Source organism: Stenella coeruleoalba, assembly GCF_951394435.1.
Source record: "Stenella coeruleoalba genome assembly, chromosome: 4".
NCBI classification, from domain to species: Eukaryota; Metazoa; Chordata; class Mammalia; order Artiodactyla; family Delphinidae; genus Stenella; species Stenella coeruleoalba.
In genome coordinates this window covers 65,429,365-65,449,782 of record NC_137149.1, presented here as the reverse complement: position 1 = coordinate 65,449,782, position 20,418 = coordinate 65,429,365, and the positions used below count along the sequence as shown (strand labels likewise).

At 42.7% G+C, this 20,418-nt stretch overlaps 1 protein-coding gene across 6 annotated transcripts in view; it reads right to left on the bottom strand.

The window, feature by feature from the left end:
• Nucleotides 1–20,418, bottom strand: part of LIMCH1 (LIM and calponin homology domains 1) — a 342,867-nt gene that overhangs the window by 54,778 nt on the left and 267,671 nt on the right. For 3 of the 6 annotated variants that reach the window (XM_079919396.1, XM_079919395.1, XM_079919398.1), the window contains exons 9-12: nt 6,945–7,071; nt 5,321–5,478; nt 4,718–5,126; nt 1,421–1,639 (exon numbers count right to left, since the gene is read on the bottom strand). In XM_079919396.1, coding sequence (XP_079775522.1) covers nt 1,421–1,639; nt 4,718–5,126; nt 5,321–5,478; nt 6,945–7,071 — 913 coding nt within the window. Of the gene's footprint in view, nt 1–1,420; nt 1,640–4,717; nt 5,127–5,320; nt 5,479–6,944; nt 7,072–11,916; nt 11,953–16,402; nt 16,664–17,099; nt 17,212–17,296; nt 17,416–19,067; nt 19,398–19,913; nt 20,157–20,418 lie in introns of all 6 variants that reach the window. The other 3 variants (XM_079919394.1, XM_079919397.1, XM_079919399.1) reach the window with 2 other exon arrangements.

The following is a 20,418-nucleotide window of genomic DNA, read 5'->3' as shown; positions in this document are numbered from 1 at the left end:
TTTGGTCCATTCCACTTTGAATCTCTTTCTAGGGCTTGAGCACTGCGAGGAAGAATTAAATCCTCTCAACTCCTCTGCAAAAACATATTTTATTCTTCAAAAGACAAATCCTGGAGATAAGAAAAATAATATCTAGTCCTCTGGATGGCTTTAGCTAGCTGGGTCATTTAACTTAGCCCTGGAGCTGGAAGACAAGTTTCCCTCTGGACCAAACTTCTGTAGGTGCTGGGGGAAAAATTTGTGACAGTTTCCCCCATCCTTTATAATTCCAACCCAAACACTATAAATTAAAACCACAGAAATCAGCCTCTGGTGAGAACAGATAAGGCTGAACAGAGTCCGATTCTACCCCAAAAGCCGGCCTGTATCTGTGGTACTGACAGTTGGGGTTTGATCAGCAAAACCAGCACAAACCCTGGTGAGAGAGCTAAGAAAAAGTGTAATCTTCTTGATGACGTTTTATACTCCAAATAAGCAAATCTAATGTTATTTTGAGTTCTCTCTTCTGCTCTTCTTGAATTACCCTACATTTTTCAGCTTGGCCATTCAATAGTACTTCTAATTACACTGGATTTCAGGGGCTAAACCAATAAAAAAATTAATTTGATTTTTAATGAGTTTTTTAAAACTAATAAGAAAGATGCCCTTTTATACATATTGTCAAGGATGGAAAGTCAGGTTCTGGCGGCACCAGTTATTTCCAATTATTTTAACAAGTCTGATGGGGTCCTGAAAAGACAGAAATGAAGGTATTTCAGAGATTTATTTCTTTTTCTAAAACACTAGACACCAATCGCAGGGGGACAAGAAAAAGGTTTTTACTCGTAACACATGACACCTTCTGTTATATTCCTCTGTTAGGGCTGAACTGTGTCCTCCCCCCCTATTTATATGTGGAAGTCCTAAACTCAATTACCTCAGAATGCGACCTTATTTGGAAACAGGATTTTTGCAGATGTAATTAAATTAAGACGAGGTCATACTGGAGTGGAGTAGGTCCCTAATCCAGTATGACTTGTGTCCTTATAAAAAGGGGAGATTTGGACACAGACAACACACAGGGAGAGTGTCATGTGAACATCAAGGCAGAGATCAGAGTGGTGCATCTATAAGGCAGAGAATTCCAAAGACTGCCAGCAAACCACCAGAAGCCAGGACCAGATTCTCCCTCATAGACATCAGAAGGAACCAACCCTGCCAACACCTTGACTTTGGACTTCCAGCCAGCAGGACCATGAGACAATTAATATCTGTTGTGTAAGCCACTCAGTTCGTGTCACTTCGTTATGGCAGCCCTAGCAAACCAATACACCTTCCTAGAAAGAAATGATCGTTATCAAGACCTACTTATTTTTTTTTAAATAGATTATTTCACATTGAAATTATCCCGAAGAGGAAAAAAAAAAAGTTTGCTTCTTACTGTCAGCTCTTGGGGAAGAGAACTTGGCTTCTTTATGTTGATCTCAATGCTACTGTTGTCTTGTTTCAGCTCCATGGGGGACCCATGCACTCTGGCCACACCTTCAAACATCTGGGATTTGGTCAACGAGGGGGCAAGTGCCACGGGGGGACACTCTCTTTCCTTCTCCTCCTCGTCAACGTGAACCGTCTCTCCATTCATGGTGACTTTCCCATCTACCTGTAAAAACCGAAATGAACAAGAACATGCTATTCCCCAGCAAAAGATTATGACAAAATAACACGTTCAGAAGCACCTTAAATCATTAGCATTTAATAATCACGGTCTAACAAAGAATAAGGTCTTTTATATGCTTCGGTCAGTTCTAGAAACTAGGGCTCCTCTAAATGCCATCTTTGAAGGCTTCTTTAAAAGGTGGTCTGCCTTCTCAGGCTGCTTCACGTTAGAATACATTTCATGTTCACCTTACTGTGGGTCTGCTTTTATTTTGCAGTATAGAAAATCGAGGGCATATTTGGGTTCCAGTAATTTTTCATTTACTTTCTGACTGCTAATCCACAACTTTGAGATTTTTTTTTTTTCTGATTAGCATATTAAATTAGGCGGAGCTCATCTTAGATCAGGAATATGTCACAGGTTATCCTGTCATGGTCAGGAGCAATGGGTACTTTTTGGAAGCTATCATGGAGGGCAGGGAACCTGGTGCTATGCTATGTGACAGTAAATCCCTATTTCTAGTTAACCGGACCATCCCAGTTTCTTCAAGAAAAAGAGGACATGCGTATTAAGATATTTTTGTTTTGCACCCATGTCTAGGGAGGGTGGTGGGAGCGAGAAAGAAGGAGTGACAGTGGTTAGCCTGGCTTATTAAAAGGCATCTAGAATTCTCTGCCTTAAGGTCTGACAGTATGTAGCGTGGTCCTGAAAAGAAGCTCTGCAGTGAGACGGCCTCAGAGTGAGTCCTGGCTCTATTGCTTAACAGCCATGTAATCTTCAACCTCGGTTTCCTCACCTTTATGATAATAGTATTCCTTAATGATGCTGTTACGGTGATTTTACGGATTAATATATGCACAGGATTTAGAACAGTATCTGACACATTGTAAGTATGTACATATTAGCTATTGTTCTTAGTAAACCTTCTAAAATCTTTTAAAAGGACTAACAGAAGGGCAGATGCTAGTTATAGTTTATTTACCCTAAGTCAGTGGCTTGTATATCTATTGTCTGTGATCCATGAAGTTGAAATCACAACTGAACGCACACACGTAAAGATAACTGAAACGAAGTTTTGCAAAATAATATTTACCTTTTTTTATGTGTGATGCACTAGGCTGTTTTTTAAACATTGTATTCTATTCTACCTCCCTTTTTTTTTAAAAAAAAGAATGCTGATTCCAAACCACTAAATTGATTTCATAACCTAGCAACAGGTGGCAACTCTCAGTTTGAAAACACTGCCTTAAACCTTTTACTTGCTCTTCCTTTACTCTTAAATCTACTGTACTAAGAAACTGAGCCTGTATTCCCTGTCTCCTGTGCCCACCTCCTCCCCACAAGAAAACACACACACACGCACACGCACACACACACACACACACCCCTTAGCTTCAGTTCTGGCATTATCTGGCAACAACTGTCCCATTTACATACTACAATACAAGTGGGTCCACCCACTCAATGGTGGGGCTGTGAACAGGGTTGACAGCCATCAAGACCTATGATGAGTTGAGGGCTCATTGGTGAGCTGCAGCTCTGAAAGGATCTCTATCCAGTTCCTCAATCCACCTCTCCCGAGGCCTCCACACTGTCTTGCCACAATGGCAAGGGACTGGGTTTTCTCAGGGCCAAAGTCTTGCCATGAAGTCATCTATCCTAATTCTTCTGTTGAAATGATCACACTGTGCTGCTTATATTAAGGATAGGAAGTGGACATCTGGATTAACTGATCAGCTGCCTTGGATACCCACTTAAATAAATGTATTCCCTATCCCTGTGCTGGGCCACCTCAACATCAAACCTTCCTTCATGAAATCGCAGACAGTGCATCACCATGGGCCCTAGGTGAAGGACAGCTGCTGAGGTACTTAGGTGGCCTGCCGAGCACATATGATCATGTGTATATCTGTGTGTGCACGAGTCTGCATGATGAGTAGCTCATCTTCTCAGGAAAAACTTAGTGTGTTTATTCAATAAACAGTTGCTGAGTGCCTAGGCACCTATGCCAGGCACTCAGGATGAAGCTATGAACAACAAGGACACAGTCCCTGCCCTTCGAGGGATAAACATCTCAATTCAACCCAGATGAGACAGCCAGGACATTTTTCTTTTGTTTCATGAAAGCCTAAGGCACAGATTTTGAAGATACATTCAGAGTTATCTAAGCAAAAGTCAGAAAGTGTGGTTTGGTTCCCTCTGAAATTCAATAGGAAGATACATGGCATCCCACTGCTCAATTAGTTTAGTTTAGCAAACTTTCTTTACAGTCACATGTCCGTGTCTGCTACTGATGAATTCCACCTGTCTTCTATTATGAACCCATGTGGTGTGCAGGGACAATCAGAACTGATTTTTCTTTATAGTCAACATAGCTTGAGACAAAGGATGAGCACTTCCTCCTGATATGAGGGAAAATACTAGAATTTGAGGAAGAAAAAAGACGTTTGACTGTCTTCGATTCTTTGGTTCTGGTACATCACTTTACACATTCATTGGCAACCCCTCCATCCCCCAAAACAACATACTTTCTTCCCACTTAAAAAATTTTAAAAATCTGTCTCATCTGAGAACCAAGTACATCCCATGTATTCCTTGCATTCTTATTTTTTTGTATTGTAGCATCTTTTTAGATATGATGGTAGTTTCTTCCTAAAAGAGAGGTAGCTGTATATACTTCTATTTAAGCCAAAGGCAACCAAACTTTTGTTCTGAGGAATTTGCAATACCTCCAGATAGCTGGAGATACCTAGGGTGCTGCTAAATTAGGGTTTGTTATGACTACTATAGAGAGACCATGCCATCATATCCAACTATGAAACAGACATTGCTCATGGAGATGACTCAACCACCGATCTCACGGAAGCCCATCAGTATTAAAAACAGGAATTGAGGGGAATCATCTATCCCTTAACTATTTGCAAACCAAATCTCAGAGACACATAAACTTCACAATCATACATGTTAACACCTTTTGCTTTTGTTTGATAAAAACAATTGCATCTTCTTGAGGCAAGATGCTTCCTTCCAGTGATTACCTAGGGTTCAGTTTTGGTTCTACCCTTAAGGAACTCATCCTACCTTGAAGGTCTTCAGGACCTCTTGAGAGTTTTTGGGCTGGGAGTAAGGCTTGGGTGTCAGCATAGGCACTGCTTTGGGAGTGACAGTTTTGCTTGGAGACCCACTGCCTGCTGACATGCTGGCATCCAGTACACTGGTACGAGCGATGGTGGTTTCCACCGTGGCAGTGAATTTGGGTGGAGACAGTGACTGTTGCCGCAGGTATTTCATGGGGTTGGGGTCATTCAGGAAGGAGGATAAGTTTGGCTCTGTTGAATGGCTTCTTTCCAGAATTTTTGGCATCTCCAAGCGTTCAAGGACAGCTTCGCTGATGGTGAACCTCTCGATGTACTGTTGGAGGATCCTTTCCGCCTCCTCCTGGGACCGTGCATTCTTGTATGCCTCATGCAACTCCCTCTCTCTCCGCTCCCTAAAGGATGGGCATGGGAGGGGAAGCAAGAACAAAGGCAACAGTCACAGGAATTGCAAAGCAGACCTTGGTAGAGCTGAAGGAAAGTATAATATTGGTGTCAGAGCCATGGTGATAACCAACGATTTTTAGGAAAAGCACATCTAGATAATACTGTACATTCAACAACGAGAACAACCACAGAAAGAACCCACTTTTCCTGGACAATTTCCCTGTAGGTTTTGATGCTTTTCCTTCGTTCACTCATCCCATCCTCTCCAGCCAGTAACTTCTCCATTTTTTTCCTTTCTTCCTCTTTCTTGATTAAGTCCTGAGAAGCACTTCTTCTACGGCTCTTCCAACGAGCCAGGTCCTGCAGGGGTGGGGGGAGGGAGATAGAACATTTTTCTTCAGGCTTGCACATAATTCCATTTCTACTCTTCAGGGTTGAGTAAGCACTGACTATCGGCCAGGCTAAGACATTCCTGTACATCCAATGTAAGTCTGGTTGGAACAGGACTACCTCGAAGGCAGGAGCCCTTCAGAAATATCTACATTATCCATAGCAGGGCGGCGCATTTACTTAAACACCGTAATGTAAAATTTGTGATCAAATTCCATGTCAGTTGCCAAATTTTAAAGTATTGCCTCAGAGGGTATTGTAAGAAACTTCATTTCTTGCTATTTACAACCTCTGCATTGTGAATGGACTCGCTGACAACAGAATGGTAGGAATTAACCACAGACCTACAATTCCCTCAGGGAAGGAAGAAAAGACAGAAAAAAAAATTGGCTTTGGGGTCTTACAAAACCAACAATTCTGTATGTATTAAGTCATCTGATCCTTTCAAGAACCTCACCACAAATCCTATGGGCAGTTAGAGCATAATGTTGAGGACTTAGGATTCTGGAGTCGGACGGGTGGGAGTAAGGCTGTGAGAAACAATCCTAGCTCTATCTCTTCCATGCTTTGGAATCTCAGGCACGTTCCTTAGCCTCTCTGCACCTCAGTCTCCTCATCTCTAAAATAGAAATGATAATAATACCTACTCTTACAAGCCTGTTGTGAGGGTTAAATGAGGTAGTGCACATAAGGTGCACAGACACTAATTATTACCACATTTAATCAACTTTAGAAAAGTTAACTTTTTTGACTAAAGGTAGAGGCAAATCTGCAGTAGCCACCTCAGATGGCTCTGTGAGGATGAAGTAATCCACTCTTCCTCCTCTCATCCCTATCTCTAGGCTTCTCCCCTGCCCTGGCTCTTTGCTCTTAGCACACAGATGATCCCAAGGCCCCCGTCAGGCCCTGGAGCCTTCCTTACTGGTTACAATCCTGGCTCTCTAGCTCACTAGCTGTGTGACTTTGGACAGGTTACTTAGCTGTTCTGGGACTCATCTGTAGAACTGAGGACCATCATAGTTGCTAGCTCATTGAATTATTGAGAGGATTAAAGAATGATGACATGCAAGGTACTTAGAATAGTACCTGTTACTGGTACGCTCTCGATGTTGGCAGTTATCATTGTCATCATCATTATTATCATCGACTCCAAATATATAGTCTCAAAAGACAGTCCCTCCTCAATTCTGCATCCCGTGCCAGTTGCCTCCCTTCTGCTCCCCTCTTTTTTGTGGCCAAACTTCAGCAAGGGTACTTTCCCTAATGCCCACATGGACTGTGTCACCGTTTGAAGCCCTCTAGGGGCGCCCTTCCTCTGCATGGCTTTCCAGCCCAAGTCTGATTTTCCAGCCACGCTTGATTTTCTGCTCCAAAGGGCCTCTAGCCCAGCGGGCAGAGCAGTCTCCCCGCTGCCCACGGCCCTGCACGGCACTCACATCTTGCCATTTGTCATCCTCTTCCCGCAGCTGGTTGTTTATCAGCTGCAGCTGCTCCTGGCGGGCCCTGCTGTGCGGCTGCACCTTGGCCTCCTCCTCACACCGCATGTCGAACATACTCGTGCTCCTGCGTGTGGAGAGAGCAGACGACGGTGGACAGGGATCAGTGCCCCGCAAGTCTCCGCGCATTTGCAACGTCCCGCCGCGGCGGGGCGCTCTCGCGTTTGGAAAAACTGCCCCCTTCCCTCCACAGCTTAAGGCAGCAGCGTGATTTGCAGTCTGTTCATCCCTCGGCCTGCAGCAGCGGGCATGCTAGCAGCCTCACCTCTTCTCCTTTTGCGGCAAAAAGCAAAAATGTGACCATCTTTGTCTTCAGTGATGGCAGAATCAGGCCAATCTAATTTTATATGTAGGGGTCAATATATGTTTAAAGTAAAGGGCTAGAAAAAGGTATTTGAAGCTCTGGGCTCGTCTCACTTGTATTAGAAAGTAAAATGAAGAGAGTTAAAATGTATAACTTGGGGAGAATTTATAGCGAGGGAGAGTGGTGTCCCCTGAAGTGAAACTTAATTGCAGTAAATTCTTCTTTGTGTAAAGAGCTGGCTTAAATGCTTTCTCCGTTAACTGAGGCAATCTCTCCATTTTCAAAAAGAAAAAAACTATATCATACAGCTTCAAGTCTAAGGCACCACCTTTTCCTGTTGTATTTTCTGAATTTTGGTTGCATCCAACAGCTATGTATTAATGAAATATACGTTTGATGTGGTTTATTTCTATGTCCTGTAAAACTGTCTGTAAATTGATAGTGCGTTGATGGCATCTTGGAATCAAGAAAATATTTTATGGTAAGATTAAAGGATAAAATATATAAATCAGTATATACTTTGTATCCTAAAATTCTCACCATGATTTCACTTTATTTTTGTCAGGATACCTCTGAATCTACTCTTTTAAAAGCAAAAGCATTGGGAAAGCCATTTTTAAAAACCTTTAGGCTGTTCATATAATTGATATATTCTATGGGAGCTTATTAAATGTTGGGCAAGACCGTAGGGCCTTTTCTGCGATGCTTATGTAGACCTTTGCTACAACGAAAGCTGAAGCAGCAAGATGAAAATAGAAATAAAAACCAAAGCAAAATCTTCCCGTTTTTTTCTCTCAAAGAAATGACTAGCTCTGGGAACCAAATGGGTTATAGAACACTCAAATCGAGTGGAGGGCTGTTTAAGAACAGAAGACCGATAGTCCATTTTTGAAGCCAGCTTAACACAAAGAAAAAGAAAAGCCATGCATTGAGACGCCAACTAGTTCCAGACATCATCAGTGATGTCCAAAACAGTCATGCCCATGGCCAGACAATGCACAGTAGCAGCATCACCGGATGCTAGTGGGTTCCTCAGCGGGCAGCTCTCTGGAAGGAGAAGATGACCCCAAAGCAATGGCCGCCCACGTTCATTTCGGTCCACCCAAATGAACTTGCATGGACGTGTGGGTGCCTCTCCCCTCTCTCTGGATGCCGCACAATTTGAGTCTGACCTAAGAGAGCTAACACTGAAGACTACACTTGTAATCTGCTTTCCCCAAGAGTATTCTAATAATCTGCGCCAAGGGACGTTCTTTGATCTGAGGCTTCTGTTTGCATGGACATGACACACCACGTGAGGAGCTGTCCACAGACTCAGGGGACAGTGTTGATTGTGGCAGCTGTACCTTCCTGAAAGGTAAACTGGAGCCCTCAAAAGAGAGGAGGGGCTGCGATTTTTCACCTAGCTTATGCTGTTTATTAATGTGGTTTAAGGAAGATTTAGGAACTTGCAGAGTTAGGTAGAAAAGTCTAACCCATGGTTTTTAAACTTCATGGATCAAAATTCCCTTAAACAAGCTTTCCAGAAAGGGACCAAAACTCATCCCATTCTTCCTTTCAGAGTTTAAAGAAGGCTTACCTTGAAATATGTCTGATTCAGTCAGTTCATCTTTTAAGGCAATTTACAGGCTTTGTGAAGGCCTTAGAAGATATAAACTCCTCTGAGCCGGGACTCTCTTGTAATCTACTAAATAGTTGGCAGATTGTGGGAGAGGAAGGAGGTCCCTTCCTTCAGTTTTGCCATCTATAATTTTTAAAGGGCAGAATTTTGGTTTAGGCCACAGTGGGTGGCCACAGAGCAAGGACTTCTTTTGGGACCCCGGGAAGAAAATGGCAGCTTCCTCCAGGATTTGAGAATTGTTTATCTCACTCGACCGGCATGGAGAGGATGGGAGCAAGGCCTTCAGAACTGCCTTCTTCTGTCCCGGGTTCCTATCTCTGCTCCCACCATGAAGTTTTAACTACCTCAGCCCGAATGTGGCCAAAAGCTTGTTAGTGAAATAAAAAGAGAAACACTTGCCTGCCTTCTCATATACCAGGAAGTACTATTTTTTTCCTAGAGTTTTTTTTTTTTTTTTAAAGAAACACCAGCCAACTGGCCCAAAAAAGAAATAATAAAACTATGAGCGATATCTTTATACCATTTCAAAAAAAAGGAACTAAGCAAGCTCAGAACTGATAATAGTAGACAGAAAATGAGCTGAGTCACCATTCAGAAAATGTTCCCTAATTCAGAGGTTGGACTCAGCCTCCAAAATGAAGAAGTACCTGTCTAGGGATTGGGTGGGGGACCCTGCAGAAGCCTAGGTTCCAGAATGTTAAATGGACTTGCACCAAGGCTATACTTCTCAGCACAACAGGCCGTGCCCTTGGGCTGCTGGGACACGGACCCCTGGCTGCAGGGCCCAGGAGCCTCTCTCGGTGACAGGTTGGCATTTCTGAGGGCCAGGATTAAATTACCTCAAGGGGAGCCTGGAAACTGTTTCTGGCCCAAGTCTAAGGTAAGGGAATTAAGAACAAAATGGCCTTTGGCTCTCACAGTGTCCAGCCTCCTCGGAGGGGACCGCTGGGAGAGGAGGCATGTGGAAGTAAAGGGCAAGAAGGTGAAACTAAATCCAGGGAGCCATTCGTGGCTTGCCAGGAGGTGGAAATTTCTGTTTGCCTGTGTGGTAGGTCTGCCCCTGACCTGCATTTTCCTTAAAGGGCACATCTTTTTTTGATTGGGTTGCATTTTAAGAATGTGTCAATTATGAACAAATAGAGTCTGTGCCAATAGTTGTCCTTAAAGATTTTGAAAAAGGGAGATAGTGGGGGAATGAACAAAACATGTTATGAATTTCTGTTTAAAAAAAAACAAAACCCTGACATAAACTTTTCTTTTTGTTCCCCACCTGGTTTCATATAAATTATGTCTACTCCAAGAAAGAAATGCAGCCCTTTGGATGTTCCTCGATAAGACCTTTGGAAAAGAAGCTCTGTATACTCACCCTGGCCCATAAGGCTGCTGTTTTGGTAAATTTAGAGGAGTCCCCACTCCCACCCATTTAAATCATTTTTAAATGATTTAAAAATCATTTAAAAAAATGATTTTTTTTAAAAAAAAATCATTAACTTCTCCTGAGGGTGAGGTTTCATATTCAGGTACAGGTAAAATTCAAAAGCTCTTGAATGTAGCTTCTTTTCTTTCAGTTTTTAGGGTTTTTTAGAGATCTGTATTAGGCAAATTGCACAGCAGCTTTGCAATGATGAAGAGTAAATCCATTCTATCAAAATGTTTTTGCTAACCAAATCAAAGAAGTGTTTTGCCTATCAATCTTATATAACCCTCTTTTCAGTGAATGTTAAATACTGCCGCTGTAGATTTTAAAAGCAACAACCAGGGCTCAATTTTATAGACTACTTAGCTTCATGCAGTCAGTCAAGCTCCGGCTGAATCTGGTTTTGAGACATGAATGTTCCATGTGTCAGGCCACAGAGCAATCGTGCATCACACATCGGAAACCGATACACTTGGCCCACGAGTCAGACTGCTTCGAGCTACAAGTACAGACTAAGCTGACCTCTTGAACACAAACATGGAAAAAGCACAATTCAAAAACAGTCAATTGTGGCCTGATCTCGTTGTCATTGGTGGAATGATGTTTGTCTGTTCTACACTGTTATTTAGATTCCTCACTCGGTGACTTGAAACTATGGATCAGGCCAGGAAGACAGGCAGAGGGAATACTAGGGTCCACTCTTATGATGGCCCAGATTCCCACTAGGCCACAAGATCCCTCTCCCGGAGGGCAGACATCAGGCTTAGTGGGCCGCTATTGTTGGAATGAGATATTCATCATGTTTCTTAAATCTGAGAATTCTGCAAAGAAAACTTCTGCCTTGGATATCAGTTTCAGAATGCTCTCCCTATGAGAAATCCATTTTTGAAATGGAGTTAATGTGGTCACAAACGGGAGAGAGTGGATTCTTTTCAAATTTGGATGTTAGGCCGGGGATGGGAAATGCATCTCTGAGAGGTGAGGAAACCAAGGAGAGGCAGCCCAAGTCATGTTGTACATTTTGACCCCCGACTATGCCACGGAACTTGAACGAAATCCCAACGTTTTGGTCTCAAGCAGCCCACAGTTCATATTATTCCAACCTGGGAGGAACTTGGGCTTCTGAATCTATCATTCGTGGCTTAGGATTTACTTTCTTAGCTTAAAAAAAATGTAGCTACGAGAATGACCACTTCATGGCTAAGCCTTTACATATCAAGAATTCAATGCAAAGCACAGAAAAGCCTTTTAACAATTCCGTGGTTCAGAAGGGGTTCCAACGTCCGAACACTAACAAGAACAACTTGCACATGCTCTGTCTATAAAAAGTAAACTTTTAAGCAGCAGCTGCATATTAGGATCATGCTTCAGTGGCTTTTTCATTCATCTCTCCTGCACAGAACGTATGTTCTGCATTCCAACTTCAAGTGCTTCTCTGAGGCTGCAGAGAAGAGTCAGTTAGCTCTTCAATCCACTGTTATATTAATTGCATTTCAATTAGTGGTGAGTACTGGAAGCATGCAGTTTAGGCTAGTAATTAATGTATTCCTACAAATACAAGACAACTTACTCTGCGTCATCAGACACAGGAGTTCTCGGTCCGTATCTATAAGACCAAATACAAAATTAGAGGATTGGTAAGACGAAGGTTAATGCTGTAACCACGCTGGAAATAAAAACTACAAGTGAAATGTATGTGTGCCAAACCTTTTTTGCTGATCCTACTGGAAGAGAAGTGTCATTAGACAATTAGTAATATTCATTAACTGCTGAAAATGAAAGCAAAGTCTTGACATTTCTGAAGAATGCAAAATGTGTAGTAAAACCCAGAGGAGAAATGAAAAAAATCCCCATGCTACCCACAAAGAAAGAATCTGTTCAATATAAACACAAGAAGGCTTAGGTGCAACCCACAATGTTTAGAGAAGGCGCTTAGAAAAACCCAAACATGTATTAAGATGGTTCACAAACAGCTGAACTGTTCTTTGCCTTTCTGTGCAGAGTAATGGGCTGTAATGGACACCCAGCATAGAAGCACACACTTACTGACCCTTTCCCTGATGTGTTAATGCACTTGCACAAATAACATCAAAGAGTGTTTCTGCAGTTTTCTGAAAGCAAACCAGAACTCCAACCAGAACCCCAATCAGTGCCTTCCGCATGCATCTGACAAAAACCACAATTCCTAGAAAACTGGCAGCTTTAATCAAAACCAGACGTGGACGATACTCCACAACTTAAAAAATAATGACGTTTTTTTAAAACAATCTTTTATATTCTTCTGATTATTTAGATCTACAAAGTTGTACCTTCTTCGATATAGGCATTTTAAGTTTTAATGCGTCTGTTAAAACAAAGATAAAGGTCAAATTAGAAAATAAAAACTAGAACATTATGAGGGCCTATTTTAAGCACATTTAAAAAAAGCAGCTCCCACAAATGACTCTTTCAGCAAAGGAGAATATTAAGAGAAGGTTCTTACCTATGCCCTGAAAGGCTGTTCATTCATGCATTCTGATGGCGGACAAAGAATTTTTTGAGTAAAGAAAAAATGTCCTGCTTTCAGTCCAATAAATTAAATGTGCGGGTTTTCAGCAAAAATTACCTGATCCTGTGTTCAGTTTATAACAATTTATAGGGAAAAGAGTAATTTCTAAAGATCTCTTCCAATGATCTTAGGGAAAACACTCCAAAGCACATGGGTGGACACACACATACACCCTTCTCTCTGATACCTTCGTCATTCTACAACAGTCTGATTCATTAATAATTATTTTCATGCACAGCGAAGGCAACGACACTAGTTAAAAACCCAAAGTTTCTGTTGGAATGGCCAAAATCAAGAAGAGGAAAGTGTTTGTGAATGTCTCTCTTCCAGAAGTAAGACCCATTTTCTGTTTCTCTGGGGAGTAGTTTCAGAAGATGCTAAAGGTTAAATTAATACCCTCAATTTTCCAAAACCATCACTGCATGGAGGCAGATGGATTCCTTCACAGCAAGAAAGAGTGCATAATCAGTGTTAATTCTACCCAGAATTAACAGTGTTAATTCTACCCAGAATTAACAGTGTTAATTCTACCCAGAATTAACAGTGTTAATTCTGAAGCCCCGGTAAAATGTTTCCCAGTTAATTAACAGGCCTACTAGAATAGACATTCAAATATAGCGTTTTCTAAATTATCTATGGAAACGAGGAGAGAAGTTATTCTTAATGGACGGCTAATCTAGGAATGATCAATGAACAGTTGGTATGTATTTCTGTGTCTATTGGAATATTTTAATTCATGTTTTACTGAAGTAAGATATACATATAGAAAGTGCACAGACCATACACACACACCCTGATGAATTTTCACAAACCACAGATTAGTGTTGAGTTTTGTGCTATATAAATGGACTTATACAGCATGGACTCTTCTGAGTTTGGCTTCCTTAGCATATTTCCTTTATGAGGTTCAGCTATGTTGTTGCATACAGGATATATTTAAATTTAAATCGCTTCTACACAAAACACTTAACAGCATTTCGTGGACAGCTCTGCCAACAAATATAGATGAACACTGCAACATAAGCTTCATGATGGTAGGGATTTTTCTTTTGGGGTTCTCTGAACAGTGACCAGACTAGGCCCTCAATAAGTACGTATTGGATGCTCTGGAAATTGAAAAGAATAGTGCAGTCTCTGAAGATGACCTTCATTTATCTGTTTACTACATACATATGGGTTTAAGAAATTTCCCCTCAGACTAATTTATTAGCCTTAAGAGGGCACAAATTTCATCAGAATTGCCTTTGCTGTTAGGGAGAAGATAATTAGAGTTTGGGCTTCAAATGATTTTCCCAGTTGTCCTATGGAAAATAGAAAAGTAAAGATGAGTTTAAAAAATCACTAACAAAGAGATTTTTTTAAAAAAAAAATGCAAAGTAGGTCAGTCCACAGACTATCAAGTACAAAATTGGCCAGACAAATTACAGTTGGTATAAGCATCTTACAAAAAAAAAAAAAGCAATTAATAAAGTTTAATTGTGATGGTGGCGGTATTTAGAAAGACAAAAAGAATACTCTATTCCCCTATTGATTGTGTTTATGTAACTTTCAGCACTAATAAAGTACTTCAGGGTCAATGATTAGCAATACTGTGAACTAGAATAAGCTTCATTTGAAGTGAGAGGGAAAAATGGATTTACTGCTCATTTAAGGTTATCCCCCAGCACCCAGCACAGCGTTTTACACATAGTAATTACTCAGTAAATACTTGTTAAAAGGGAACATGAATTCCCAAGGTGTGTGCTTTGCTCAATCACACAATTACGTCACAGAGTTAATCTCACTACATCTCCTTATGCTCAAACCAGCCATTCAGTCCCAGGTGAATATAAAGAGGTCTCTTCCCGAATCACAGATAGACGGACAGATACAAGTGACAGGGAGGTCGTCAGACCGCCACAGTTTCCTCTGGTAGCCTGGTAGGTAATGCGCTGGCGTGGAACGGCGGCTCCCCCTTCAGACAGCGGTGGGTTTGGATCTTGGATCTGTGATTACCAGCTGTGTGAGACCAGGGCCTCGGTTCCTTATTGTAGAATACAGAAGAAACTGCTTAGTCTCAAAGGCTGTGTGAGAAGTGAGTAAATGGGCCACCTAGAATGTTCTAGTAGGCAGCCTATAGGCCTCGCTTCCTTCTCTCCTTTCATGCTAACTGCTCTCCGGCAGCCCATGGATGCAGGGTCCAGCACCACATCAGGGCATCTGGGGAGAGAGTGAACGTGGTGGGCAAGGCTGTCCCTCTCTCACTAACCTGCCCTCACCTGCTGGGATCCAGGTGTGATCCAGGTGTAACTTCTCTCTACATCAGGCTTCCCATTTGTGAATTGGAGCCAACAGCCATTCAACCTACCTGTGAATTCCCAGGAGAAGGTACGCTGGAGGAAACGGAGGCACTTTGAAAGGGTAACAGTTATAAAGTGGAGCACGGCTACTACTCCTGCCCCCTGAAACCAGGGTTACAATAAGGCTCTCCTATGGTAGTATTATGATTCAGAAGAATGTAAAACATACATTAAATCCAGATGGTAACGATGGCTAGGATCTTCATCTTAAAATTTGGGGATTACTTAAGATTTTCTTTACTCCCCACTCTACCCTCTGTCCCACTACTATCAAGGTCCTTTGTGAAGCAGAACTTCATCACTTCCTGTTTTACAGTGGAGCTTTAATTATACTACACTCGTACTCCTCGGCCCTGCACTGATCAGGCAGACCACACTTTTCACAAAAGTCTATCACTCTTACTAAATAGCAACAGAAGCTTCAACATATAGGACCTGAAACCAGACCATGAACCCCTGGATTACTATTTCCCTACTTTCATTTTATTTTTTTAAATTTGTATTTTACATTGGAGTAGAGTTGATTTATAACGCTGTGTTAGTTTCAGGTGTACAGCAAAGTGATTCAGTTATACATATACATATACCCATTCTTTTTCAGATTCTTTTCCCATCTAGGTTATTACAGAATATTGAGTTCCCTGTGCTATAGAGTAGGTCCTTGTTGATTACCTTTTTAACATATTCCCTACCTTCATTTTAAATCAAGTCAGAGCATGGAATGGAAATCCTACCTCTAGAAAGCACTATTTGCGAATGTTAAAATTAAATTAAACGAATTGTGTAAGTAGTATATATCTTCTTTGGACCTGAAGACCCTCCTGGAATCAGAATGAAATCAAGTAGGTCAGAAAGAAGTTCAACTCCTTTACCCGACGGCTCCTATGTGAGCTAGGAAGAAATAAAAGAGTTTCCCATTTAGGCTGCCCACAAAATGAGAGTCAGAAAGAATGTTTAATAGGACAATTCACAACTGAACTATTCTTTCCACACCTGCTCACATGCAAAAAAAGAAAAAAACACCTTGGCAGACTAGGCCATGTCATTTATGCTAGCAATAGCAGGTAAGTGGCACGGATAAACCGTAAAGCATTAATGACACACTCAAAGCATGTATCAAGGCTCAGACTGGAGAAACAAAGTCAAAACAGCTTAGGATGATCTTCTGACTCTTATCTTTTATTGGTGGACCCTTGGCAGATCCCTCCACAATGCGTTGCTTTGCAGATGGAACTGGACGGAACTGGTTTAGCTTGGATCCAAGGTGTCTAAGAGATATCCCAGTTCTCCTGGCCATTGCATCATCTTTTTGTGAACCATACCATTTTCTCGGGCCTTTCAGTCCACTGCCACTCCAGGCAGGAGCTGTCATCTTCTCTGACTTCTCTTCTCTCTCTGAGGCCTCCCATTCAGAGGTCAGAGGACATGAACTAGGGCACATCAGTCCAGCCAGTCAAAGGGCACTTACTGCTAAAGATGTTTGCAGTAGCATCACTCGCTTGGCGTTAACTCAAGACGGAAGAAGCCAGTGATCACAGAGGCAGCAGCGCACACAGCGACTGAGGATTAATACCGTGGACCTCCATCATGCAGCTGATACTTACACGGGAATGGGTTTCCCTTTCTGGTGTTCCTGATTCCTGAGAATGAAATTTGGCCAGCGCCCAACCACATGCAAGGTCTAAAGTCTCTATCCAGGAGGGACACTGAAAGCAGAGCTCTGACCCTGGGATGGGCGCATTCCTTTAAGGGGCTCCACGCCACATCAGTCATCAAGCGCATACCGTGGCTTTAAGCTGTTTGGGGGGACCCAGCAGCCACAAACAGCAGAGGCAGCGCACCCTGGAAAGCGGGCGAGGCGCTCACAGTGGCTGGCCGCTCTCCTCGGATCTTTCAGCCTTTGGCACCGTCTCAGAACCTCTTTGAACAACTCCTTCAGTCGCTTCTTTGCCATCCTGCGGCAGCTGTTTGCAGGTAACTAAAGCCAGACGGGACAGCTTTACTACTAGGAAAGGATTCCCACCAGAGGCCTTGGGCCCACCTGTCAGCCTTCACGTCCTCACCTTTCTCTGTCCTCCTCGGGCACTCACCTAAACTGCAGCTATGCTCTTCCTGGGACTCCGGCACCACAGCCAGCCGGCAGACCCTCTTACAACGGTCATCTACACCAGACGTCACTATTCTGTTGATGATCAAGTAGCATTGGCAGCAAGAGGGAAGAGGGAAAAGAGTTAGGAAAGGAGACAGTGAAAGTCACTGAGACTGAAAGGTTAAGAGAGAAGGTTCGGTTGCTATTCCAGAAGCCGGTTAGTAAGGATGACATATTCAGAATGAGATAATAGAATATGGGCCTGAGAAAGTCAGAGAAGGCTAGCCTGACTCTGCCACCATGGGGCTGAGTGATGGCCCCTTAGTAGTCAAGGACTCAAGGATGCATTCCTTACTAATTTCTTAGTCTCACCCCTTCCACCCCCCACCCCCATCAGCCTCTGAAACCCCAGCAGGGCATTTCTGATGCACCAGGGTTATTTCTATTGACAGCCTCTAGGGTGTCATCCACAGTACGGAACCAAAGAAACCCCTCTCTATGTCATGGACCATCCACTGTGTGCTTTGGATATCATGAACAAGGCATGGAGGAGACTGTCCTGAGCATCTCCTCCTGCCGTGGAGGGCTCTGCTTTGCTCCCACCATGCAGGTGGAGTGGAGTTTCCTGGGAGAATCCAGAATCTTCTTCTTATTATTTTTTAACAGAAACTCAAACAAATTTTGATAACATGTATACCTGGAAGAGACCCAGGAAAACTGAGTAGCTTACCAAAATGGCTGAAACCCTCACCTTAAGTACCACCTTCAGCTAAAGACAAAAGAGGACATGTGGGTAGTGGTTTGGGACCTCAGAGGGGAGGAAGGCAATTCACACAGAGATGGCAAAGCAAATTTTTAGTAAATAAATGTTTGCTGGGCCCTGCATAGACAGCGGGGGGGGGGGGGAGGGGGGTGCAGAGTGTACTCTGATCTCTAAGTTTCCCCAAGCACACCTAGCGCACGGAGAATCCAGAACTTTAGAAATGCCCTATACCTGTTTAATGGAAGAAAGACCAGCCCGTGGAACCAAATCCCCAACAGAGGGCTTGGGAGTTCACAGCTGGAAGGCCTCCAGTGAGGATGAGGACTGATGACAGCTCTACAAGGTCTTTTCCCAGGTGACGCCTCACAAATTTGGATGGTGATTGATTCATTCAAGGAAACTCCTGACTCACAGGAACCCTCAAAAGAAGAGTCTTTTTCTACTCATGTTCTGTTATATAATTTTAAAAACTGGGCGGGAGCTGGGGGGGGGGAGAGATGTTTACTTTTTTGTGTGTCTACTTAGATGTCCAAAATCTGAACTTAATGACACTAATCACAATTTTTTTCTCCCTCGTGGGATAAGAAAGAGGGAGGGTATAGATAACCCAGATTTTTATCAATGTATCTTTAGGAGAAACATGAAGGGTATCATTAAAACATTCCATCTAGTTTGTTCAGTATTGCCAACAAGTAAAATACTGCTTAATGCAGCCAAGGGAAGACGAATCATTTGCCAAAGTTACTGGCATTCCCAGGCAGTGATTCTGGTGACAACAGAATCAAAATGGATGTCTGTCATTTAACTTCACACACGTTTCCCCGTGGGGAAACCTACTGACATTACTTCGCTGCTAACCAGCAAAAGAGGCTGTTAAAACTACGTCATCTCTGGCGGTTTCTTTAATGTGCTTCAGCAAACTCTTTAAAAGCAGCAGTGATTCCCATGCAGATCTCCTTGCACATGTAATGGCAAAAAGTACCTGCAGTCATTTTGTGGATTAAGCCTGTGGTCTTCCTGTAAACTGGACATGGCCGCCAAGGCAGGGGACACAGAGTACGTCTGAATCTTGCGGCTGTGACTGATGACTTCCTCTGCATCCTCCTTCGGCCCAGCCCTGCCAATGCTGAGCCGCTTCCATGTCTGCTGATCTATCTCTGTCACTGGTCCGAAGTGCACGAACTTTTGCCTAGGGCTGGAAGCTTTCTTATAAGCCCTTGCCTTGCGGCTGGCAAAGTCATCACGGAGGGCAGTTTCTGCTTTAATTTCTGGTGAAGGCTCAGGGGCACACGTGTGCTCCACATCTCCATCCCTAGTCAGAACCGGAAATAAGTTCCAAAGGTTTCTAAGGTGAGTAAAATCAATGAAGAGTTTTGAAAAACTACTGGATGTATGAAATATACTTCAATGTCTAAAGCAGGATTGCTTTTCCATTAATCAATCAAATGAAGAAACGATCATTGTCTTGCCTAGGTAAATAGCACTTTAGGTTTTCTGTAGCTTTCTTAACATCATAAATGATGGCATAAGAAAACCTTGCGTACAATGAAATAATTAAAATTATTTAAAAGTCAAGTTTAAATTCCTTACACGTAAATAAGCCTATTAAAATAAGCATTCACAATAAATCAGTTGAATTAAAGAGGATGTTTCCTGTCCTTGTGGCTTGTAATTTTTAGTATTAACAAGTTTCAGCATGCAGAATATGCTCTGTGTTTTGAGGCATTTTTTCTGGCCATGAAAATAAAAAATGATAGAAGGATAAGTGATTCCTTCAAAGTTAAATGATACCACTGTTAGGAGAAATCCAGGGGAAAACATGACACACCTCTTCTTTCCTGACACTTTCAGCCTCTCCCACGTCTCCCGGTCGGCTTCTGTTATATTGGCGACCGCGACAAAGCTCGGAGCCTCGCGGTGAGGGCCAAGCCTGCCCTGAATTCTGCGCTGCGCCAGGTCATCCTTGTGAAGATCCGGCACCTGCCTGAGCCCCTCTTCCGCAGGTTCACTCTCCTGAGCCCGCACAATACAGGTCACCCTCGACTTCACCTCTTCCGTTTGGCCTTGGTTTCTGTCAATTTGATCCAGGCCCCCACGTTATTGGAAAAATCAGGTTCCAGGAAGGGAAGCAGACAAACAGAATGTCAAGCATGGAAATTCAGAGGCTGAAGACAGAATGGAATGATGGAAGCACCTCTCCCTTTCTCAAAAATATGGAATCAATTGCAGCCTTGATTACTTTTGTCTATGCTACCCTTTTGACACTGTAAAGAGACAGAGTTTTTCCACCAGATGACAGACTCTAGTTTAGTTTAGGAAGAGAAGCCAGAGCT